Below are 26,017 nucleotides of genomic sequence, written 5' to 3'. Positions count from 1 at the left end.
TTACCAAAATCGTTTTAGAATTTCATATTGCTACTTAGCAATAGTTGTGTCCCCACATGTGTGTCTCTTTGTCTGATACTCCCACCTAGTGTCTGAGTACAGAACATGCTATAACATAAAATATGAAAAACAATTCCAGTGCATTTGCTTCAATTATCTAACTTGACATTATGCTTGTAAGCATTTATATGGAATATATATTAGTATAACTGTCATTCACAATGGTTTGAAAAACAAATTTAGTGATATTTATCTTTATCCAGCAAACTCGCCATGCAGAAATGTCTTCCATTTCTAATATTGTCCTTTCAGTCTTCTTTAATTTAAGACATTTTATCAAGATAGGTTTTGGCAGTAAAAACAAAAGAAAACAAAACAAACAAAAACAAAACACTGTTATAATTTTATAAATGCTTGGATTTGAAATGGTGGTTCCAACATGAAGTCTTCCTAACATGTTAAAATAAGGTAATCACAAAAACATATTTCGTTACCTTGACCCAAAATTCATACACAATTTTGATTTCAAAGTCACAAGTTTACATCTAAATCCTTAATTTAAAAAAAAAAAAAAATCAATGTAGTTACATTTGATATATCAAAATCTTAAAGGCTTTTATTAAATGGGAACTAAACATCTTTTCCAAATTAAGTATTTTGCCAAGCTATATATGTTATTTGTTTTGCATGCTATTATTGAGCATAGGCTCACAAAAATTAATAAAGGAGGCAGGTATAATGTGATTCTAATAGTAGTATAATACTCATAATATTATTTATTTATAATATTTATTATTATTTTAAAGCACCCTCAATACTGATGGTATTAATTATTAATTAGTAATTATTATTATAGTTCTTCTTATTATTATTTTCTTCTGTTTTTTCTCATGGTCCCGAATGCTCGCTGTTGGTTGTAGCCCTCCCTTGCACCATACGTTGAATGAGGAGTGCATCAAATAAAGAGGCAGTCATGAATGAGAAGTAGACCCGGTAAGTTTGGTAGACGTGAAATTCTACAACAACTTACAGCTCCATCGCGTTGTTTAAAATATGGACATTAGATCAATAATCCACATTTATGTCCTTTATCGCTGAAAAGAAATGCCCATCTCTGTAACTTGGTTGCACTTGCTGCGCATAGATACTGCGGCATTGGCTTTCTACTTAGCGACCGCAGTGCCCGCTCGTATCGCTCCGCAGGGAGAGGAAGTGCTCGTAGACCAATCACATCTGTGTTTACACCGTCACCTGTCAAACACCTCTGCTTCATTTCTCTCTAAAAGGTAGGATTTCCCTGCTTATTTTTTAGCCACTTTTTAAAAACAAACAAACAAACAAAAAAAAAACTAAACTGTAAGCGATATAAATAAGGGCTGAGTGTAGTTTTACGTGACTAATAAACCGGCCCGTTTATTCAGGAGAAGGATGTGGGGATAGCGAGGTTGCGCCCCCAGAGCTAGCTAGCTGGAGCTGGTTATCTCTCCGCGCGAGGCTTGGTTTTTTTTTTAGCCGATTATCGGGAAGTCCTTGTACCTAATCATCTCTCAGTGTGGTGCGTGTTAGCATAGCGGACCGATCGGTTTGATATTATAAATCCTCTGCCTGGGGTTTCCCGTGTTAGCAAAGGTTGTCTTAGCCGAGTGGCTAACAAGGACCAACCATGCAGATGTAGCGTCGAGGTGCGTCTCGCTGCTCAGTCAGGATTAATGGTTCTTATTCATCTGGAGGAAACTGATAGCACGCTGCCACTGACAGTCACTAACGAGCTATTGATAGCTGGGCTATGTTTGTCCCTTTACTTTGTTTTTCGGTCTTCATACCCCCAGCAAGTCATTAAGCACAATCAATGAGGTTCTTCGTAATGTTCGACACAGACACTAGTAGAGGTCGAGCAATCGGGTTATTTTAATGCCCAGCACCGATCTATAGAAATCTACAGCCGAGGGCCAATTTATAAAGCCTAATAATTTGTTTGTCTTTCACCCACGTGCATTAGAGGCTAATAGAAACACACATTACAATGTAATAGCGCTTTAAAATATAGTAATCTGTTTGTTTGTTTTTTGTTTGTTTGTTTTTAGCAATTTGGTAGGCCCTCATGTCTGTGCTATAGATTATCAAAGACAAGTAATAAATACATTTCCAACCATAAAGGTATCCTTATTTTCTTCTTGAAACTATAATTTTCTAAAGAAAAGATAAAGTTGATGGTAAACTCACAATGATTATTTTAAATGGCCACATGACTCCTCAGGTAAAAGGTAAAAATCTTTAACATAAATAACCTTTAATTACAGTTGCATAATGTCATACAGTTGGTATTGTTGCATTGCAGCATGAAGGTTTTGGGTTCAAATCCCCCCCAGGGTCTTTCTGCATGTTCTCCCTTTGCATGGATGGATTCTTTGTGGGTACTACTGGGTTGTAGGGTCAGTCTTTTTTTTACCCTGACTAGGACTAGTCTGAAGGGTTTCATCCAGCTGCATCTCAGAGTTCATATAAAACACTGCAGGTACAGCAAAAATATGAGAAGATAGTCATATCCATGTTTCTATATAATCAGTTTTAAGACTTGAAGTCGTGTTTTATTATCTTCCTGACAGTATTTCCAGCTGCCTTCATTAATCCTACTTAGAGAGCGCTGATCAAATTAATTTGGTTTTGGGATGGACTTTCTGTCCTGAAACTCCTTCCTGGTGCTGTTTGCTGCCACTCAGAAGAGTCTCATTTAGTCGGCCTGTCAGATGAGATACAGTTCAGCATCTATCATGCAGAGTAGACACATGGAGAAACTTTATCTCTGCAGAGGAAGTTACCCAGGCCTGCTGGTTGGGGACAGGTCAGAGTGAAGCAGAGTCAGTGCCTTGTTGTTTGCATCCCTATTGTGAGATTACCCTTAATGCTTCATGCTTTTCTTTAAAATTAGACATAAAAGTCAATGTTTTATTGATTCCTGATTACCTCTCAGAATAAGCCTTTGCAGCAGGTTTTGTTTGTGCCAGTTCTGAAACTTTTCAACATTACTGTCTCAGCTTAAAACACAAATCAAATCTATATTTAAAAATTTGGGCAGCCACGTATTTTATACTTTTTTTGGTCTGTTTATTGTTTCTTTTATAAGCTGCACATTAACTGTCTGTTCATGCAGCTAGCCGAGATACAACTGCACTGTAAAAACTGGAGATTTTCAGTTCCTTGCAGAAGTTATCATACTCATTAAACTTTTCCACCTTAATCACCTTCCAGCTGTAGGCACTGATGATCTTTTGGAAAACATCCAAAGGATGAAACTTCTGTCAGTTCTTTTTTGCATTTACCAGCAAGTTTCTGCTGAAAAAAAAGCATCTTCAGCATGATGCTGCCACCGCCATGTTTCATAGAAGAATTGGTATGTTTTCCTACACACATTTAGTTTTGCAAATAGTAAGATCAGAGCATCTTCATCCATGTTTGTTGTTTCTCCTGCATGACTTCAGTCCAACATTGAACTACTTCTTATGGCTTTCCTCTGACAGCCTCTGAGTTGTGAACTGATATTCAGTGTGTCAACAGTTTCTCAAACCTGAGCTGCGGATCCCTGCAGCTCCTCCAGAGTCACCATGGGGCCTCTTGGCTGCTTCTCTGATTAATGTTCTGCTTGCAAAGCCTCAGTTTGGGCAGACGGCCGTGTCTCGGTGGGTTTGCTGAAATGTGCAAATTCACAACAAATGTCGTCTCAAGACACTTTACAAAAAACTTGACTATCATACATAGTCAAGTTAAATTACATTCTATCCATAGATTAGATATAGGTGGATTTTATTTAGGGTAATCAGAGTAACGGAGGCTTAATGGTGAGGAAGGAAGAAAAGAAGATTTCACTTCCAAAATTTCAGTGTCAGTGGTGTATTTAAGTGGATATGCATCAATAATGAGGGGACTTGAATTATTTTAATTTTAAAGCAATCTGATAAAATATCATAACATTAACAAACAAGTTACAAAAAATATAGAAATTGTAAGATTTTGTGTTACTTGTAATAGTAGTTCAGCAGACATGGATGGAGGATAAATAAGTTTTGTTTTTTGCAATAAACTTGGATAAATTATCTAAAATATTGTCCATTCTTGGTGTAAAATGTGTGTTTTTAAATAATTGCTAAGGTTTTTTTTTTAGTATTGCAAACATACTTGTGTCATTGCACATTGATTGACAGTAAAGAAGTATTCAAATTATTTGTAAATCGGTTTCTCTTCCTCTTCACAACCATGCCTTACGTCACGTTGGTTTATCACATAAAATCCCAATGAAACACACACAGGTGTGTGGTTGCAGTGTGACCAAAAGTGGAAAAGTGAAACACAAGATTCTGCATATGTAGAGGTCTGGAGGGTCATGCAGAAAAAACTTAGAGTTGTTGCAGTGCAGTATTTTGCAGCATCCCCCTCCCCTGAAATTTTCTGGGCTTGTGTTAGTTTAAACCATGCAGGGAGGAGGAGGGGGAGGAGGAAGAGGAAGAGGAGGTAGAGGTAGGGGGAGTGTCAGAGTGGTTCTGAACAAGTAATGAAGGAAGGAGGAGAGTGAATCATATCCAGGCAGTGTAAGGTGCAGTGCAGTGTGGCTGTTTACAACAGCAGCTCGGCATTCATGCTGAAGCTCCATCTGATATACGGTGTTCACTTTCAGCCTCTTTGTTTTCCTCCCAGGAGCTGAAACACACACTCACTCTGAAGCGCCTTCGGTAGCCGCTAACTGGACGGACTCTCTGGCAATTGACCTTTTGCAGGTAAGCCCGCGTCAGCTTGGCTGTTTCAACTAGTACCGACACAGCAGCAGCTTTGCATGCACGTTTCTTAAAATGCATCTTTTACGTTTCCTATGAGTTTCCTTATAGCAATGTAAACATTCCAGGTTGTATTTTTTTTTCTCCAGAAAATAATAATAATAATAATAATAATATTTCAGAGAAATGCGTTCAGCTGGAACATTTATCCAATGTTGAGGAGTAATGAAGAGTCACTTTTGGGCTTCTCTTCAGTGACACAGTGAAATATTTGCATGTTGTTTTTTTTCAATATAAGGACACATCCTGTAGTGTATGGTAAAAACTTTAGTGGGGAAAAAAGCGTCCTGCTCAGATTTTTTTAAAATTTATTTAGAAAACAGAAAAGCTGTATTAAAAGTTTACTTTGACTTTGCAGAATTAAATGATTCTTAGAAGAGATTTCCTCTTAATATGGACTACCCCTTTAAAAATAAACAGTATCCTGGTGATGCCCACTAATGTTTTTCAATGCATTTGGTTGTCTTGGCTGGACAACCAATAAATATGCATTGCTATCTCTGAAGCTGAAACACACATTCACACACACACACACACACACACACACACACACACACACACACACACCGGTCTGTCACATGCAGCCGGTTCAACCCTCCAGAGATCTGCAGATCTAAACTCCTCGAGGAAAACATGAGCGCAGGTAGTGATCATGCATCACAAGAATGTCAGCAGCACTTGTTTTTAGCCACTGATGCACCCTTTTGACTCGTGATAACCCGGTCCCCGAGGCGGCAGGGGAGTGTGTTTGTCGGAGGCTTGAAGAAGTGCTAATTGGAGAATCTCAGGTGGAGATGCAGCCACAGGGGCAGCAGTGGGGCGGGGTGCTGATGAGGAGGGGGCTCTTCTGAGGTTTGGGTAGAGCGAGGACAGAATGAGTTAAGAGACAATATTTAATTTTTTTATTTATTTATTTTTTTTGCAGATTGGTGTGAGTTTTTCATTCATACCCATTGAACTGTGTTTTGTGTTTGTTTCAGTGGAAAAGTGGAATAAGTCTTGAACCATGAGCTCAGTGGCTGTGTTGACCCCGGAGAGCTTCGCCGAGCATCGCAGTGGTCTCAAAGACCAGGAGATTACAGGTGACCTCCGCTAACTTTGACCTGGGGTTCGTTACGGTGCTTGAAATCCTTGAAAATGCTTGAATTTCAATCAGATGTTGAAATTCAAAATGTTTGGTTGGATCAAACACTTTCAAACATGGAAAGAGCTTGATTTCTGCATAAAGTCCTTGAAAGTGCTTAATATTCAAGCTGCACAGTTTTGTAATTAAGTGCAATCTAACATTTGATAAATTTGAAAAACTTCATTGACTGTTTAGACCGGATATTTTCATACAAGTAATAAAAATATATATTTTTTTCTTGTTGTCTGAAGTTAAATAAACTTTTCTTGTTTTACGTCAGTTAAAATGAACAAAATCACTTATAGCTGTTAAATGCCAGAAAACTTAGAAAAAACATTTTTTAGAGATTTTTCTGTAGGTGATATTTACCTTAAGATGATTTGTTTGGATTTGCAGTAACTGTATATTATTCCTAATGACTCAAAAATGTATTGCTGTGTGTTACTGAAATAAAAGTAGTCTTATATTGTGTTAAACATATGTTGAAGTTATTTAAATTCCTGGATTTACTTGTTAAATTAGTGTTTTGTTCTCAGATCAATCAGGTGTTTGGAGTGAATGTGTGATTACGAAACATAAAGTTTTGTCATATTTTAGTTAACTTGTCCCTACTGTAGAATGTAGAATACAACCACAAAAAATATTAATAACAATCATAAATTATACCATTTAGTAGTTAACTAAAGCCGTCTTTTTTTTTTTTAGTTCATTTGTATTGTTTTACTTCCAAAACTTACATTGAAAGTGCTTGAATTTTACTGTGGGAAAAGTGTACAAAGTCTTAGTATCTTCTAGTGGAGATTTCTCCTCTAATCTCCTGCTTAGTGTTTTATACTGTAGTTTTTTTCCCCTGTGTGTCTCTTTGCTGAATGTTTTCATGTTGGCTTCACCGGGCCAGGTTGTGTCCCGGAGGATGAGGCCTACATTCCCACCTATCTGGAGGCCTTCCCTCCGCTGCCGGAGAAAGGCGCTCCGGGGGAAAAGACGGGGGAGCCGGCTTCGGCTTGGGGGAGCAAGATCCGCCCCATCAAGGCCTCAGTTATCACCCAGGTGAGGATCTCACCGAGGTGCACACATACACGTTCAGATGAATCGCTGCTGTAATGAAAGCCGCTTTGTGTTCAGGTGTTTCATGTCCCCCTGGAGGAGCGGCGCTACAAGGACAACAGCCAGTTTGGGGAAGGAGAGGAGGCCAAGGTGTGCCTGGACATCATGCAGCGGACCGGGGCGCACATTGAGCTGTCCCTGGCTAAGGACCAGGGCCTGTCCATCATGGTTACTGGCAAACTGGATTCGGTTATGAAGGCTCGCAAGGAAATCGTAGCCCGTCTGCAGACGCAGGTAAGTGTGCATCCGACTCTTACAATGTTTGGTTTTCTTTGTGAATTTAACTGTGGAGAAGCAAAATAAAAGCTGAATCCTTTTAGGTGTTCTAAGTAATTGTGGGTTGGGGCTCCTCTTAAGTATCTGTGTAATAAACAGGATGTCCACACATCCTTAAAAAAGCCTTCAAATGTCTTAAATTCATTACAAAAATCTAAGTTGACCTACAAGTCTTAAATGTTAACCTGGTAGAACTATTTCATCTAGTATATTCTGTGTAGTCAGGCAAAAGTTTATCACATGCAAACACCTTCATTGCGTTCTGTGACTCGAGGCGGTTGAAGCTACCGCTAACTAGCTACTATAAAAGTCTTGCTAGTTAGCCATCTAGCTTTGTTGTGTCTGTCATCGGTAAGTGTAAATCATCTCCAGTTTGCTTTCGCCTCAGTTCTGTTGCCAGCCTGTAGGGTTGCTTAACGCTGCTCCAACATGGGGTAACTCGGTGAGAAAACATACTAGTAGCTTTTTAAAAACTCATTTTCTAAAGATATTTCTGACTGTGACATAATTCAGCTTGTTAGAAACTTTCCTGCAGATAAATTTCTTTATTACGTCAAGAGAAAACCAAGAGAAAAAGCTGGTCTCCTGCTTCATGAATGTTAGAGCTTTGAACGTCATGCAAAGTAACAACGAGTGTTTCAGCTGCTCTCTGTGAAGCTCATGCTCTGCACAGCAGACAGAGCAGGTCACATGCTGTCGTTCACCATCAACCTAATGCAAAAGGTGTAAAACCCCGAATCATTAAGAGGATGTTAAACACAACTTTGGAAGCCGTGCAGATTAAAATGAGCATTAGTTTCTTTTAGAAAATGCACAAAACTTGTGGGGACTGTTTGCTAGGGATGCATCTGACTAAATCAGAGGTAGACCTAACAACAGATACTGGGAGTTGATTCCTAAGCTGTTACCTGAGATCGGATCAGTACATTTGTAGTATTTGGTGTGAGGAAAAACCGAGGACTTCTTTTCAATATGGCTTCAAATGGTGACAAAACTTTGGCTGCTGGATGAAAAAGAGCACTGCAAGTGCTAGTAGGACTTTAAAAACAGTGTTTTTTCAAGGTGGAAGTCACAACTCTTGATAAAAACAGCTTCTATCACATTGTTTATTCTCTCAGTTTCATTACTTGTTTTGTTGAGGTTGATATTGTAGTTGAGCTGTGGGTTGAGAAGAGAAGGAAGACATTAGAAGACGAGGCGACAGATGTTTGTGTCCTGTTTCATCCTGCGCCGCTTTATTCTCCCACATCAAATCAGTTGACTGCCTTCAACATTTTTTCTAAACGGTCCCTTTTGACACTATGAGCAGCTGCACCTTTAAAGGCCTCAGCATGTCCCTGGACTGTAAATCATTCATTGTACAGTGTAAAGCGAAACACAACAGATAGACGCGACACCTGTTTATGCCTTTATTTGAACACAAAAAACTTTTGTAAAGCGTTTTTGTTTTGGTTTAAACATCTTCGGATTTTTGATGTCCTGAACGCAGCAAAACTAGAGAAACAAAGGGAGAATATAAACAAAGTGGAACACCTCTATAAAGGTCGAAGGAGGTAGATCTCTTTTGTATTTGTTGTCTTTATTAATATTTTGTCTGGTACTGATTTAAAACGGATTAATATTTGAATATTTAATGTTAGATGTCTTCAGCCAGTCTTTACCTCTCCATCGATATGCTACCTTCTGATGCGGTTTAATCGTTTAAACTCAGATTTCCTTGAACTCTTGTCACGGCAATCCACCCACGGTGATGCAAAAACAAGATTTCAGATGCTACTGAACTTAAACCTTGACAGGATCTCAGTCCTGTGATGCTCAGCGTTAATAAGATGAGTTTAAACGGAGGTAGGAAGAACCAAAGTTCCTGCCTCTGCAGGTCGTCTAAGGACAGAAAAAGTGGAGTTGAAAATTGACTGTCAGCTCCCAGGTGGCTGTTTCAAGGCTTCAGCAGCAAACATGCTGATTTCCACTTCAGCTGCTGCATTGAAGTTTGTCTTTTTAGCTGAGCTGCAGTTATTGAAACAACATTGCAAGGAAACATTTTGTCCTCTTTGCACACTCGTTTTCTCACATGTTCACTGATCTTTATGTTACATTATATCCGAACTCTGACTCATTGTCAAGCATAACATTTTCCTCCTATCTGGTTACCTGCTGTTGTTTTTTTTTCGACACTGTTGGAGCGTTGCTAATGTATCTCACTTCTCCTGCTGTTGCTGCTGCTGCTGCTGCAGGCGTCGGCTACAGTCGCCATTCCCAAGGAGCATCACCGCTTCGTCATCGGTAAAAACGGTGAGAAGCTGCAGGAGCTGGAGCTGAAGACCGCCACCAAGATCGCTATTCCACGACCCGACGACCCCAGCGCCAACATACGCATCACCGGCACCAAGGAGGGCATTGAGAAGGCTCGCCACGAGATCCTCCTGATTTCAGCAGAGCAGGTCGGGAAGAGGGACGGTTGGATTCATAAAACCAGTTCTGTGTTACGCTTAACTGGCAGAAGTTAAAGGTTTCAGTGAAAACCAGCTTCTTTTTTGCACCGACGTGTTTGTTGGTAAAATGAAGATAAGCAATTTCTACAGCTGCATTCTGCATCTAGGTCTGGAAAAATATGAATAGACACAATGAATAATCTAAAGATATCGAACGAAAACTTCAGTCAACTCTACCAGGCTTCTTGAAATTTGATTTTTAAAATAATTTCACGAAAATTAAATCCAAGAAGATTCACTCAGGAAAGCTTAAAGTTTCTGTAAAATACCGTCCACCACTAGGAACTCATCCACCAAGATCAGAGCTATTTAATATTTATTTTTGTTTGGCTTTTTTTTTTTTTTTCTTTAATTCTAATTTTGCTATGTTTATAAAAAGCCCAACCAAGGACTGGGTTTGCAAATTAGCCTGTGGCTAGAAAACCTTCGTACAAAACAGTGGTTACTTTGTTTTTATCGTGCAGCAGCGTTTGCTCTGCTGCTCTTGATGAAATAAACTTGAATTGAGTTGAATTTCAGGTTCAGCCAGATCCTTTTGAAGTCTATGAAATAAATCACAGCTAAGCATAAATCACTACTTTCCCAACCATTGATAGCTCCACAGCTGGGAGAAAGACAAGTTGTTGCTATAGCAACAACACATTTACATATGTGTTGTAAATAACATACACATAGCAGTCCCCCTTTTGAAGACGTATAATAGGTTTTAAGAATAATTAATCTTTTACAGCAACAGTGATTTTTTTTGTGTTTTGTTTTTCTTTTACTTCTCCTATTATTTTCCTCACTACATTGTGGAAAGGCAGCTTGAATTACTGGTCCAGTCGTGTTTGTCACATTTCTGCTGTTTTAAACCTTTTATTTTTTTTTATAATTGCTCTTACAGGCAGGTGCAGATGAATGGTAGTTTTCTTGTTGCCATTTCCTGCCTTTCTTCATACAATGTTCTCTTGTCTTTCCTATTTTACACATATTTACATGCCAGGAAACAGGAAGTCGTGGATTAGTAGATAGAAGTCCCAAGACCCTCTCAGCAACTTAAAACTAGAGCATAAAATATGAAAGTACATTTACTTTATAAAACTTGATTAAATCATTTATTTCAGGTTGAGGAAAATGTTCGTTTTTTTTTTTTTTTTTGCTTTGATTTGTTAAAAAGTCAAATTCAACTAAAAATAGATGATTTGCATCTATTTTGAGAGTGACTGACAAAGAAAGAGAAAGCTCTGGGAGTTTTACTTTACTGCAGGCATTAGAAAATCGGTAGAAATAGAAAGAATAGACAAATAATTGCTTGCTGCTAATTTGAAACCAGAACACCAGGGGTTAGTATTTTAACTCAGCCGTGACTTAGTGAGAAAGTGTTTGACTGCTGTTCCCGTCTCGTGGTTCAGTATGCATAACTTCTTTTTCCGTGTTGTTTTTGTTTGCTCTGCAGGACAAGCGCGCGGTGGAGCGCCTTTCCCTGGAGAAAGCCTTCCACCCCTTCATCGCCGGCGCCCACAACAGGCTGGTGCAGGAGCTGAGCCAGGAGACCGGCGCCCGCATCAGCATCCCGCCGCCGAGCCTGCCGAAGGACGAGATCGTCATCACCGGAGAGAAGGAGGCGGTCGCTCTGGCCGTCAACCGCATCCGAGCCATCTACGAAGACAAGGTGATGGAGAAACCACGAGCCGTCTGTCCTTCTGCGATAAACGTGTTACTCGTTTTTTTTTACGCTCGTTTTGCCACACCTCCCCGATGGAGAAGTGACTAGATTAGAAGACGAGCGGTTCAGCATGGAGAGGAAGGGCTTGTACGTGTCCTGTAGATGAGTCTTTTTGATAAGTGGGATGGGAGCGGATGTGGAGAGAAAATTGGATCTCAGCGCAGAACAACAGGATGAGAATGCTGGAGCCAATTAGGGCACAAATATGAGAGGTGAAAACAAACATTGAACTCTTTCAGCTCCTGTTCTCCTCTGCTTCTGTTCCCCGTTCCTTTCTAAGGCTGAAACGATTAATCGAGATGAATCAGTTTTTGAAATAATCGTCAACTAATTTAGTAATTGATTAATTGCTCACTGGAGTATACAGGCTCAAAAAAAGGCCATTTGTTGAAAGAACAACACAGTTTGACCAGATATTAAGCCAAAACTGTACAAAAAACTAAAGATATTTAGCATTTAAAATAAAAATAAAACCATTTGTCTCTACCCAGAATTCCTCAAGTGGCAGTCGGCTCACGTTCTGAAAAACAAATCTCCAAGCAAATCCTTTGTTATTGCTTTTTTAAATAATAATAAAAAATTATAATGAGCTTATTTGTATCTTTTAATATACAAGGGCTTAAATAAAAGAAAAATCTTCAGAATTTGCCAATTTTTTTAAATGATTCATTGCCAGAATAATCGATTACTAATATAATCCTCAGTTGAAGCCCTACTCCCTTCCATTCAGCTCGTCGGTCCTAATCTTGTCGTTTTCCGACCCGCAGAAGAGGAAGACCACGACGATCTCGGTGGAGGTGAAGAAGTCCCAGCACAAGTACATCATCGGCCCAAAGGGCAACACTCTGCAGGAGATCCTGGAGGCCACCGGCGTGTCGGTGGAGATGCCTCCGCTGGACTCCGCCTCGGAGACCATCATCCTCAGAGGGGAGCCGGACAAACTGGGACCAGCCCTCACACAGGTCTACGCCAAGGTCAGAATCTTTTTGGACCAATTTCCAACACCAGTTATAACCAGGCATAACTTTTCTTTATGAACTGTAATATACGACATATAATAAAGCATTCAGGATACGTATCTGTACCCATTCTGCCATAGGTGATGATTAACTGTTTATATTAGAATCAGAGGCGACGTCACACTGGGTGTGTACGGTAAAAATCCCTTTAAAAAGATTTGTATGTAGATGCTCTAGAATAACATTGTTTTAATAATGCTAGCCATGCTAATGGTGATCATCCAGCCTATAAGGCGGTAAAGAGTTTTTGTCTTCATTTTAAACGATCAAAACGGTGTTTAACAAGCTGCCACTAATATGAGTAATAAATGACCAACAAAGGTATTAAGGAAATAATAGAAGGTATTCTGAACGTTTTTATATTTCACCTTGTAAGCAGAAATTTAACTTGGCTGATATCAGCAAAGCTTTTCAAAAACTCGAGATCTACAAACGAGAGTCTCTCATGTTTGGTTGCTGCAAACTTTCTCTTCTGGGTGAGTCTGCATTAGAAACAAACAATGTGAAGTCATTAATGGGAGGGCCAGGAAAGAAACAACCTCAAAATAATTGTTGGTTTACAAGTAAATCATGAAACTTGGACCCTTAAATGTCCAAATGAACAATAAAACGGTGCTGTGGATTCTTAAAGGCTCATTTGGAAATCAGTTTCTGTACAAGACTCAATAAAATCTTGATCTGGCTCTGAATTAAAAAGAATCAACCGTCTTTAACTCGGAAACTGCGTCTAGCCTTTCAAAACTTGAGCACAGTAAACGTTTTTCAGACGCCTTTGCATACTCGGATACATTCATCCTTCCACCTCTGGCTGTCAGTCCATGCAACGTGTAGATTCCTGCAGATGTGCTTCCTTTATAAACTCTAATCTGTTGTTACAAGCTGCCACTGGCCAGCGTGTGAAGCAGGTTGCGTTTGGTGTTGGAGCCGTGTTTGATCTGCCTGCAGGCGAAGAGCGTGATGGTGGTGGAGGTCAGCGCTCCGGCTTGGCTCCATCGCTTCATCATCGGCAAGAAAGGGCAGAACATCGGGCGGATCACGCAGCAGCTGCCGCGGGTAAGGAGGCGACGTTCAGGCGTCTCTGATCAGAGACGAGCAAAGAGGACAGAAACTGTTTATTGTTGGTTGAATCGATTGTGTAGTACAGGTGGCGCTGTAGAGCAAGGGTCTTTAATCAGGTTGTTTACGGTCATAATTTGGGGTTTTTGAGGATTTAATTTTTTTTGGAAAATCAGGATTTTTTTTTCCCCTCTCCAAATCATTCCTTGGGTTCCCATAGTTCATAATGATGTCGGCCCGTCATCTTGTTTACAGCCTCTACGATGAACTATTATGACTAAGTTAAATTATTTTTTGTTTCTGAGAATATAGTTACAATATTACCAGAATAAAAGAAAAAGTCATAATATTAGGAGATTGAAGAAGTAATTTTATGAGAACTAAATCTTTTAACGCATTTTTTGAAGACAGAACCATACGACTGAACATGTTGGCTCATGATAGTTTAAGTATGTTTCTTATTTAAATTTTTTTTTCTCATAATTTTTAGACGTTCTTCTGGTAAAATTGCTTCTTTATTCTGCTCATAATTAAACAAATATCCTCTTAGCATTGTCCTAATTCTCCGTCGTACAACTCAGGACGGATGATTAAAATCAAACCCATTTTTTGAAAATATTGTAATTTCTTTTTTTTTTTTTTTTAGAAAAGAAAAAATAATTTGTTAAAAAAAATGTTTTTATTGAAATCGGAATCTTACATGGAAAAAAAAAATCTGAATTTATTTTTTTAGCCACGTCGTCCGGCTCTAGGTTGTTTGTTTTCATGTTCAGGTTCACATCGAGTTCACAGACGGTGAGGAGCGAATCAGTCTGGAGGGTCCGACAGAGGAGGTGGAGCAGGCTCAGACCCAGATACAGGAGATCATCAAGGACCTGGTTAGCTCACACACACACACACACACACACACACACACACACACACACACACACACACACACACACACACACACAAGTCTGGCCATGAGATTTTACAGCACATTATAATATATAACGATGTATTTTTGTGTATAATTTGCAGTAAATGTAGTTATTTAATTTTATAAAGTTGGCACATGATGTCTAACCCTCTGGGAAACGTTTAGCACTTTTTAAATTTATTAATCTTGAAGTTGCAGGAGCAAAATCTGCATTTATTCAAGTGTAATTTAAAATAAATTTCTGATCATACAATCATATTTTATTCCATAATAGGATGTTTATTAAGAATTAAAGAAAAAAGATGTGTTACAGAAAATGTGAGTACTTTTTTTTTTCTATTACTCAAAAATAGTAATAGAAATTTAATCTTCCTGTCCATGTTCTCTGCAGCTGGTAAGGATGGACTACACTGAAGTCAACATCGATCAGCGTTTCCACAGACACCTCATCGGGAAGAACGGAGCCAACAGTGAGTTTTATTTTTCCTGAAGTTTGTCAAAAGCTGACAGGTAGAGCCTTTGGATCATAGAGGAAATCTACAGGTGCGTCTCAGTGAATTAAAATATAATCAATACAGTAAGAGAAGTTAAAAAGGAAAACTCATTACAGATTTGTTACCTACAGAGTGACGTATTTCAAGCATTAGCTTACACCTAATGAAACGTAGATAAGGTCAATAAAAAATGATTTTTGATACAGAAATGTTGACCTTCTCTCCTTACTGTACAGTACAGGCACTCGGTCCTGTGTCGGGGCTCCTTTTGCTTGAATTACCCATATCAAGCATAGAGTCATTGTGGATGATGATACTGCGGACAGGAAGCAGTCAGTGAACATGAACACGCCTCTGACTGAAGACTGTTTCTCTATGACAGTTTCCAGACTATGATTACATGCTAACGGTTAAATATCTGGGCTGACAATATTTCACGCCATGTGACACTTATCAGGTTGATGGCAAGCACTGCTAATCCACCACATTTACTTTTGCTGCTCCTCCTTAAAACTCTGCCTGACTGTGTGGTTAGAAAATCAGGAAGAGAGACGATGGAGTCTTTGTTGTGACTTACGATCAATCAATTTATTGCTTTTTATTAAAATATATGTTTATATTAACAAAACTCTGTCTTGAGAGCAAAGCAGAACTGCAGTCAAATCTCTTGTGTTTGTGCACAAACTTGCTGAATGAAGCCGGATTTGTTGCTTGTGAGCCTTTTTCCACCACACTTTTTCCTTCCGGTTAACTTTCTGTTATTCCACTTCGAGGAAACACTGGGAAGAAGTCATTGCTTGCTTAGCAAAGACCTTTTCTGTATGAAGTTCACTTCCTTTCTTGGTTTGATGTCATATTGAACTTTTCTTAGAAACTAAACATGTAAATTTACAGAAACGATAGGTTAAAGTATACTGTTGTGTACTTTAATTAATCTATCTAATATGAGTTACAATCTATAAATTTTTCATGAAAATATGAAAAATTTTCATGAATCTGGAGAATCTGGAGGTAATATTAACGTTGGATTCCTGTCAAGTTACGTTGCTGCTCTCAGTCAGACCTACAGGAGGACAGATCAGATCCTTTTCTTTATTTTTTAAAGTCAATCGGATCAAGGAGCAGTACAAAGTGTCGGTGAGAATCCCGCAGGACTCCGAGAGGAGCAACTTGGTCCGCATCGAGGGAGACCCTAAAGGAGTGCAGATGGCGCGCAGAGAGCTCATCGAGATGGTTCAGCGAATGGTGAGAGCCGGCTGAAGGCCTAGGCTGCTTCGTTCAGTCGTTTGAATGTGAACCAAAGAAGGATTTCTACACTTCCAGGAAAACGAGCGCACCAAAGACCTGATAGTAGAGCAAAAGTTTCATCGGACGATCATCGGCCAGAAGGGGGAGAAGATCAAGGAAGTCCGAGATAAGTTTCCTGAGGTGAGATTCTGGAAGACGAGCTCGCATTATGATTCTTTGCAGCGGGATTTTTTTTAAAACTTTGCTCTCACTTAATTTGAATTTTAGGTCATCATTACGTTTCCCGACCCGTCGCAGAAGAGCGACATCGTCCAGCTGAGAGGGCCGAAGAACGAGGTGGAGAAATGTGCAAAGTTCCTGCAGAAGATCATCGCAGACCTGGTGGGAGCCGCGCCACGGCGAGCCTCTGTCCGCTGAGCTCTTAGCCTCACTGAGACTTTCTGTCTTCTTCTGCTTCTTCCAGATCGAGAACAGCTTCTCGCTTTCCGTCCCCATCTTCAAACAGTTCCACAAAAACATCATCGGAAAGGGCGGCGCCAACATCAAAAAGGTGAGAGCAGACGGTCAGGGTGCAGATCTGGTTTGACGCGCTAACGTCACACACACACACGGCGTAAACGACGGGGCAATGTTCTTGTCTTCAGATCCGTGAAGAAACCAACACTAAGATCGACCTGCCGACGGAGAACAGCAACTCCGAGACCATCGTCATCACGGGGAAGAAGAACAACTGTGAGGCCGCCAGAGATCGGATCCTCGCCATCCAGAGAGACCTGGTGAGACGACAAACACAACGGGACCGCTTCTAAATGCAGAGCGCACATCCAGATTCAGAAATACTTTACTGATCCCAGCGGGAAATTAAATGTTGTTACTCATATTAATGCTTCAAAGAGTTATTGTTGGTAGCGATGGCTGTTGGCAATGAAGATCTCCTGTAGCGGTCTGTATTGGAGTGAGTTTGAAGAAGCCTCTGACTGAAGGCGCTCTGTTTTTCCTAAATGTTGTTCTCAGGCCAACATTAAGGAGACGGAAGTCGCCATCCCAGCCAAGCTGCACAACTCTCTGATTGGCTCCAAGGGCTGCCTGGTGCGCTCCATCATGGAGGACTGCGGAGGCGTCCACATCCACTTCCCCTCCGAGGGCTCCGGCTCAGACAAGGTCACCATCAGGGGCCCCGCCGGCGAGGTGGAGAAGGCCAAGAAACAGCTGCTGCAGCTGGCGGAGGAGAAGGTCGGTGGAAGCAAAACCAAGAGAGAGTAACGAAAGAAAAGGCCGGGACGAGTCAACCGCTCTTATTTTGTTTTCTCGCTCCCCCCGTCCAGCAAGTCAACAACTTCACCGTGGAGCTGCAGGCCAAACCCGAGTACCACAAGTTCCTGATCGGACGAGGCGGCGCCAACATCCGCCGCGTCAGGGACAGGACGGGGGCCCGCATCATCTTCCCGTCCCCGGACGACACGGAGCAGGAGCTGATCACCATCGTGGGGAAGGAGGAAGCCGTACGCCAGGCCCAGAAAGAGCTGGAAATCCTGGTCAAAAACCTGGTAAATGTTTAAGATTTTCTCCTTTTACGACGACCTATTGCTTCTGTTTTGCCATATTGCAGCTCTTTAATCAGATGAGCTGTAAATAATCACACCATCTTATAATTTAGCATTTGCAATGTGAAGTTTAAGTAAGATTTGCTGCTACGTTCTCTTGTATTGGTGCAAAACCACATTTTGTCTGCGCATAAACTCCTGAGAGCCTCTTTTCTTTGCCTCAGTTCTCCTCTTCTGTTGTCGACTTCCCAGGACGACGTGGTGGAGGACAGCATGGAGGTGGACGTTCGCCACCATCGCCACTTCGTGTGTCGCAGAGGTCAAGTCCTGCGGGAGTTGGCGGAGGAATACGGCGGCGTGGCCGTGAGCTTCCCTCGCACCGGCTCCAGCAGCCAGAGGGTCACTCTGAAGGGGGCGAAGGACTGCGTGGAGGCAGCGAAGAAACGCATCCAGGAGATCATCGGGGACCTGGTGGGTCGCAGAGAAGAGACGTTTGCTTCTTTTTATAGTTGCAATAAGAAATTAATCAATTAATTGCTTAACAATTCAAAATGAGCTCGATACTTTCAATTCTGATTGTTAGTATTTTTTGAAAGGCAGTTTTGTTCACAGAGACGTCGGAGTCCTTTAGTAACGTGGCTGTAGTAATGTGTGGTTTTTATTTCCGTCTTGTTTATTGTTTTTGGTCGTTGTGCTTTTTATTTTGGATATGTAAAATATCTTCTAGTTCAAGTGTTAGGTAGAATTTAAAAAAATTAAAGCTCATTGATCTTTGAGAGGCCGAACTTGGATTATTAAGCCGTCATCAGTATGTGAAGATGGTTTCAAAATAACAATACTGTCATTTTTCACAATAAAATCTGTTATCATGACAGGCTTAACGGGAAGAATCGTAAAGAATAAGCCAGGGTTCTGCAGCCTGTGGTTTGGGACTGGTTCTGTGGACTTTTAATAACTTTTGGTTAAAAATGGAGACGAACCAACTAATGTTATACATATTGATAAAACAATAAATGCAGGTTTCAGTTTAGTTTTTCACCTTCTTATGGAGGAATTCGCTCTAAAATTACCAGTGATGTTTTTTCCATAGACATCAACATCAAATAAGAGAAAATGTATCCAACCATGTTTTGCTAGTTTTATGCTTCGATAGCCGTAAATCAATCAATACATAACTTAAAAATTACAGCAAACAAAAAAAATTAAGTTTTGTAACTTTTGCTGCTCTAAATGGGTTTTATTCAGCTTCACTGTTTGGATTGTATCACTTGCAGACCGCAGGAATAATCCATCAGCAGATTCATGGCTTCGTGTATCTGTGACTCTTTTCTTGTCATTTTTTTTGTTTGTTTGAGCTTCACAAACAGAAGGAATTGGCTCTATAAATAGCTTATTTTTTCTCTCTCTTGTTGTGCCGCAGGAGTCGCAGGTGAGTGTGGAGGTGGCCATCCCTCAGCGGCACCACCGCGCCATCATGGGGCCCAAAGGCAGCCGCATCCAGCACATCACCAGGGAGCATGAGGTCCAAATCAAGTTCCCCGAGAGAGACGACAGCGCTGCAGGTTACAAACACAACCTCTCTGCCTTCTGTTAAAGCTGGATAGGTTTATGGGCCATGCAAAACACGTACGTTGCATCTTTTGCACTAAATCGTTCTTGTACTAGAAAAACATTTAGCTAAAACAGGTTTTTGTTAAATATGAAAACTGTAGAAGAAGCGTGAAGACTTTGAGTCAATGCAAAAATCCCACCCAGAGGGTTTTTAGAAATTAATGCAGAACATTGTTTACAAAGCTAAACTGTAATGTCACAACAGTTTATAAGCTTAATTGAGGTAAAAAGATGAAGCTAGCTTTGTTAGCCTATAGTCCTAACTAGAGGAATCGGGATTGGAAAGGTTAAATTGGGAACCCTCCCTGCTAGTGGGCCGTTGTTTTCTTCTGAAGACTGAGCACAATGCGAGCAAGAACTTGAAGAGCGACCTTATGAAGTCTGTAATTGATATAAAAAAGCAGAAGAAATAAACAGAAGCAGTAAGAGAATATGGCTACATTTTAAACTATTAATAGCCTTTTGTACGTGGAAGAATTAAGCTGTGAAAGAGCGCAAAGTTTTTCAGAAATTAATGGATTTTCATTCAGAGCTTTTTTAGGGCTTCCTGTCACTTTAGATCTAAATATGCTGCTGGCCACGCCTCCCCAACTCAACATTTACACTCACACATGAAAAAGATCCAAACAGATGTGCAATCATGCAACTGTACATCTTTGAAAAGCATTAGTAGAACCTCCTCCACAACCAACAAGAATGCAACAAGTTGTTTGTGACAGTAATAAAACACCCAGTGGCGCAAAAAGTGGGTATGCAGCGCATGCAACGCATAGGGGCGCTTCACCAGAGGGGGCGTCACCCTTACGTACCTTCCTTGGGGGGCTAAGGGGAGCGCCGATTTATGTTTTCGCATCCACCTGAATAATATGTAGTTGCACCCCTGAAAACACCCGCCCTATTCCAGCAGCATATAGTGGTAAAACCAGCTGACCAAACATTCTGGAGCTCAACTGGGGTTGGTAGGTGACGGGCAGAACTCCATTGGGGTTGCTAGGTAACAGCGAAGTGTCACTCAACTGTTGGGAGGTTTTGGAAACGGCTTGTTTTCCAGACACCAAAAAACACTAACCTTTTGCTAATGAAACACTTGGACTGTTTTGAGAAGCAGTTGAGACCCAAGTGGAAGTATAAATATGTACTAAATGATAATTTTGCATAATTCTTTTTTTTTTTTTTCATCTGTAATTTTTCTTAAAAAATGGATTCCTGTGGCGAACTCAGGTCAGGACGCGTTGCCGCAGGAAAACGGCGACGTCAGCCCGGAGGCGGACTTCGTACCTCGCAAGTGTGACATCATCACAATCTCTGGGCGGGCGGAGAAGTGTGAGCTGGCCAGGGCGGCCCTGCTGGTGAGCACGGCTTCAGCTCAGCTGGACTGTCTCACCCCCAGCGTGCCTAAGTGTTTCATCTCGTCTCTCTGCAGGCACTGGTTCCCATAACGGAGGACGTCGAAGTGTCTTACGATCTGCACCGCTACATCATCGGCCAGAAGGGCAGCGGAATCAGGAAGCTGATGGAGGAATACGAGGTGGGAAGAGTCGTAGACCGTTTTTGGATCAGAGGTCAGGTTTTACAGCAGGCGAGTGAGTGAGTGCGATGTGTTGCTTCGGGTGTGCAGGTGAACATCTGGGTGCCGCAGCCTGAGAAACAGCTGGATGTGATCAAGGTGACGGGTCTGGCAGCCAACGTGGAGCGAGCCAAGCTGGGCCTCCTGGAGCGGGTCAAAGAGCTGCAAGCCGAGCAGGAGGACCGGGTACGAAACACAGAGCTGCATACGCATCAACAGCTCATCATTATTGTCTGTTATCGAGATAAAAGGACAGTTTAGTTGAGATGTTTTCTTTGTTTCTTTATAAGGGAAAGATTGAAAATCAAATTTGGTATAAAAAAAAATCTGAGATTTTATTTTTAAGCTACATCGCCCAGCCCTAGTTTTGGCTTAATTACTGCTTTGACTGTTGCTCTTCCAGAAGATTGCATGTTCTTGCATAATTAATGATTGATTAATTAATTAGTTAATTACTAAGTTGGTTAGCGGTTATTTCATTAATCACAATTACGATTAATCCGATTAATCGTTTCAGCCCGATGGCTTGACTTTTTTTTTTTTTAACCCTCCGTCTCATCTCAGGCTCTGCGCAGTTTCAAGGTCACCATGTCCGTAGATCCAAAGTTTCATCCCAAGATCATCGGCCGGAAGGGCGCGGTCATCTCCCAGATCAGGAAGGACCACGACGTCAGCATCCAGTTCCCCGACAAAGGAGACGAGCAGCAGGTGTGTGCGGGCGGCCTTCACGAACCGAGCGCGCGCCGTTGCGTCTCTCTGCCTCACCCGAGCTTTCCTCGCCGTTCTCCCAGGATCTGATCATCATCTGCGGCTACGAGCGGAACGTGGAGGAGGCCCGGCAGGCCATCCAGCAGCTGGTGTCTGAGCTGCAGGAGATGGTGAGCCAGGACGTCCACCTGGACCCGAGGACTCACGCCCGCATCATCGGCGCCCGGGGCAAAGCCATCCGCAAGCTGATGGAGGAGTTCAAGGTGAGGGGCGGACGACGAGGAAGTGTTTACCCGATCAGACGGACCTGGTCAGACTGAGCTGTGGTTTTCCAGGTGGACATCCGGTTCCCGCAGCCCGGCTCCGACGAGCCCGACAAGGTGACGGTCACAGGGCTTCCCGACACGGTGGACGCAGCCATAGATCACCTGCTCAACCTGGAGGAGGATTACGTGAGTTTGCAGCTGCTGCGTTTCCGTTGACCGTATGAATGCTCAACTTGACTCTTCAAAGATGAATGGAAACATGCCAATATGTTTGATTTTTCAATAAGAAGTTTTGGTGTTAAGATGTTTTTTTTTCCTATATGATAAGTGATTATTTTTGCAAAACTGTAATGGAAACACTTTTCTCATGACACGAGTCACATGGTGGATGATTAACTTTGTCTCGTTTTGCCTCTCAGCTCCTCAGCGTGACGGAGACGGAGACCTTGGCGGCGTACATGAAACCTCCGTCTCGCTACGGAGGGGGAGGCGGAGCAGGAGGCCTGGATGACAGCAGTGGGGGTCCGGCTAAAGGCTTTGTGGTGCGGGACGCCCCCTGGAACGCAGCAGGGAACAAGGTGGGCTTTCCCAGAGATAAACTTTAAAAAAAAAAAAGAAGGAAAATATACGGGCTGAAGCTGTAAAGCGGAAACGAATCTTAACTTTGTTTCATAATTACGTGGTTTGGTCAAAAATACACTATGAACCGTGAAGGAGTGCAGAAAAAGTTTGTAGAGGTGAAACTTTGTGTGTTTGATTTCCAGGCTCCCGACATGAGCAGCGCTGAGGATTTCCCCACATTTGGCACCGGCGTGGCCCCGAAGCAAACGTCCGCCTGGGGCCCCAAGAAGTTCTGAAGGAAAACGACGACTAAACTTGTGTACAGCGAAGTACGAGACAAAACTAATTTCAAGTCAACTTGCTGCTCGCCTTCCCTCCTTTTACTCCTCGTCTCTCTAGTGTCCCTCTGCTCCCGCCGGTCTCCCACAACCAGCCACAGTGAATCCTGGGAGATTGAGTCTTATCCGTCTCTCTTCATGTAGTTCATTCCACTCTTCCTTCCTTGAAGACGGGAAGGGGCAAAATGCTCTCGTCATAATTTTGCTGTCCCACTCTGCTTCTCCCTGAAACATTTCACAGACTGTCGTCTTCTTCTTCTCCCCCCACCGAGACTGCCAAACGCCCGCCTTCCCCCCACTAAAGTCCCTTCGCTGCAGTCCAGCGCAGACAGGAAGTACCCTCACGCTTCCTGAGCAGGACCTTTTTCAGGAAGTGGAGCGGTTTGTCCTGTTGCAGCAGCTAAATCTTGGGACTTTTCAGTCTGAAAAATGAAGTAAATGGGAGTCAGTTTTTTTTAGCGTGAAAACAGTTTTTAACTAAAAACAATGTCTTATGGGGGTTTTTTCCCTACGGTTTCTCATTTGCTCACCTGTGCGGTGCTGCAGGTGAGGCGTTGAGGTCCGCGCTCGTTCTGGTGATCAGATTTTATTGTCAGAAATCAACAATCACAAATTGGAGTGTGGTAAAGTCCGTGTGGCTCTCATCAGTTTTAAAAAAAAAGTGACAAAATGTTAGATGTGTTTTTGATCAATTCGCTCTGGAGCGTTGGAAAAGAAACATCGCCCCCTACTGTCACTCTTTGATGGTTGCAGCCAGTCTTTTTTGCTTTCTGTTTGCCTGTGATTTTATTTTTTTATATTAAATATGAAAACAGACGTACATTTCTGTTCTAACCACAGAAACAAAAACAAAAAAATTTAACCGTTCTTCGGTTAAATTTTTACCGAAGAACATTTTGTTTTTGTTTTGTCAGAATATTTTAAACTCAGATGTTTGGTTTCTCCTAGTTTCTGGTGATTATTTTAAATACAAAAACAAAATTAAGCCTTACTTAAATTTGTACTCGTCTCATCTTTCCACTAAAAAGAAAGTAAAAACTTATTTATTAAAATAAAGCTGTATTTTTGTGGTCAAAAGTGGTTAGGCAGAAATTTTAACTCGGTCTGATTTTCTCACGTAAAAAACAAACAAAAAATATCCCACTTTAAAAACATTCATGAGAATATGAAAAACGTTTCATTTTTACTATTTTAAATATGAAAACTTAAGAAGTTTCAACAGAAAAATAGGTATTTTCTTAAAAGAGGAAGCTTTTTTCTTTTTTGTAGCTATAAAATTATTACAAAGAGGAATTAAATATAATTTTAAAAGCTCTGATCTTAAAATGCTTTAAATTATTTAATTCTAACCTGAAAAATCTGCCATCAAAATGAGAAAACAGACAAATTTTTGTTACTATTTCGTGTTGGTTTAATTTTGTTTTAGTTTTTATTTTAATTAGGGAAAGAAACTCAAAACTATAACCTCTCTGTTCATCTGTTTTTGTTTTTGTTTTGTTTTGTTTTTTTTACAAAATTAATTAAAAACTGTTAGGATTTGTTCAAATACAGTTTTTTATATATATGGATGAGGAGAAGCTCTAATTTTAGAAAACATTAAATCAGTGGCAAACAGAAACAAAAAAAAATTTACCGATTGTTATTACATATAATTCTTTCGGGTTTTATCACCAAATTATTCTAGATTTTAAATTCTCCTTTTAGAAAAATGTAGTGAAATAACAGATGTCTTTGCGTTTGCTGAATCCTGACATGAACATCCGGCCACCAGATGGCGCTGTTAGCTCCGTGTTTGGGAGGTTTTACACCCAGTCCTGTTGTGTTGATCTTGTTTTATTTCTCTGTATTTATTTCCATCTAGGACTAAAAACCGCTGCTGTTCTCCTTTGTTTTTGAACTGTATTGACTCAAAGTCCTGTAAAACAAAGGCTGTTTTGTTTATTTATTTGAAAAAAGGAGCCATTTTATTTGAACTACTGTGATCATCTGTTTTTTTATATCTATCTATATATATATATATAAAAAAGGAGAAAAAAAAGCACTCACTGTAGCTTGCAAACCTCACGTCTGAGAGCGGATCTTGTGCGTCAGGATTCGGGAACATGTTACCAGTTGTTGTGTCCAAGTGTACAAAGATCTTTTCACTATTTTTTTAAAACTGTGTGGACTTTTTCTTTTTGTTGTTGGTTTCTGGAGTATCTGAAGGACTGTATGTTTGTTTGTGTGAGTGGAAGTTAAGGTGTACAGTTGAATGAAGCTGAACCAAACATTTTACTTTTCTTTTTGTTTATGTTGGGAACTGTCCTCAAAGCTTATTTAAAGGTTTTTAACCCTCAGCTTTTCATTCAAACTTGCTAGTTCTGATTTTACCCCCCCAAATGAGGGGGAAAAACACTTTTTTTTTTTTAACCCTATGAGCTTGATAATTTTTAACAAAACGATTTAAATTCCCCCTCTCCCTTTTCTGGTATAGAAATGTTACACGTGTCCTGTTGACCAAATAACGTTTGAGTAAGTTTATCTAAAGCTGCTTTCTGACTGGAAGATTTAAAGGAAAACCTGAACGATTTGGAGTCTGTGAGAATTAGATGGGAGGGTCAATCAAAGAAGCGGGGGGCTAGCCTGATGAGCTAAAGCTGCTGCATCTAAGTTCAGGTTTTATAAAATGTGAAGAAAAGTGCATTCGATGAAGCATTATGCCCTGCCACACATATAAGATACACGTGTCATGTGTAGTGCATGTATATTGGGATGGAAGGTGTGAAAATTTCATTTTCTGATTCTTTCATCTTGGGCTGAAAGTTGGAAACTTTACGCTCTGCTATCTAACATGCAGTCAAACAATAATTAGCTGAATTACTTATAAAATAAGGCCAGGTTCCCTCACCTGTGAGGCAGTTCAGCTGTTCAGCATGCCGATGTGAGTCAGTCTTCATCAGTGCTGACAGAGCGTCTGCTTGGTGTAGCATGAGGTTAATTGAGGTAATTATTGGGAAGTTGCTACAACTGTACCAAACTGCCCATCTGGAGTTTATGTGCAGCAAGTAGAGCGTCTCCAAGGGGGAAGAAAACAAAAACCTAACAGCAGGTCCTTTAATAATTTTCCTACGCCAAATGAGAACATATTCCTGGACTTTATTTCGTGTTTATA

The 26,017-nt window shown here is 40.9% G+C and overlaps 1 protein-coding gene across 1 annotated transcript; it reads left to right on the top strand.

Annotated features, from left to right (window-relative positions):
- The first annotated feature begins 1,179 nt into the window (after positions 1–1,179).
- On the top strand, positions 1,180–23,983 carry hdlbpb (high density lipoprotein binding protein b). The gene is made up of 28 exons (XM_015029706.1): positions 1,180–1,286; positions 4,690–4,769; positions 5,807–5,908; positions 6,851–7,002; positions 7,078–7,293; positions 9,570–9,776; positions 11,266–11,481; positions 12,303–12,509; positions 13,500–13,607; positions 14,384–14,488; positions 14,921–14,999; positions 16,129–16,268; positions 16,347–16,451; positions 16,539–16,652; positions 16,735–16,821; positions 16,916–17,047; positions 17,286–17,504; positions 17,597–17,818; positions 18,068–18,286; positions 19,236–19,377; positions 20,648–20,775; positions 20,850–20,954; positions 21,045–21,179; positions 21,558–21,701; positions 21,785–21,964; positions 22,037–22,153; positions 22,387–22,545; positions 22,732–23,983. The coding sequence occupies exons 3-28, from the start codon at positions 5,833–5,835 to the stop codon at positions 22,822–22,824; spliced, it is 3,807 nt and encodes a 1,268-aa protein (XP_014885192.1). The 5' UTR covers positions 1,180–1,286; positions 4,690–4,769; positions 5,807–5,832; the 3' UTR covers positions 22,825–23,983.
- Positions 23,984–26,017: the final 2,034 nt, after the last annotated feature.

Source organism: Poecilia latipinna, unplaced genomic scaffold (genome assembly GCF_001443285.1).
Source record: "Poecilia latipinna isolate Pla-1442-1.1 unplaced genomic scaffold, P_latipinna-1.0 Scaffold160, whole genome shotgun sequence".
Lineage (NCBI taxonomy): Eukaryota > Metazoa > Chordata > Actinopteri > Cyprinodontiformes > Poeciliidae > Poecilia > Poecilia latipinna.
Note: the sequence above shows the minus strand (reverse complement) of the source record. Positions and strands in the feature narration are given on the sequence as shown.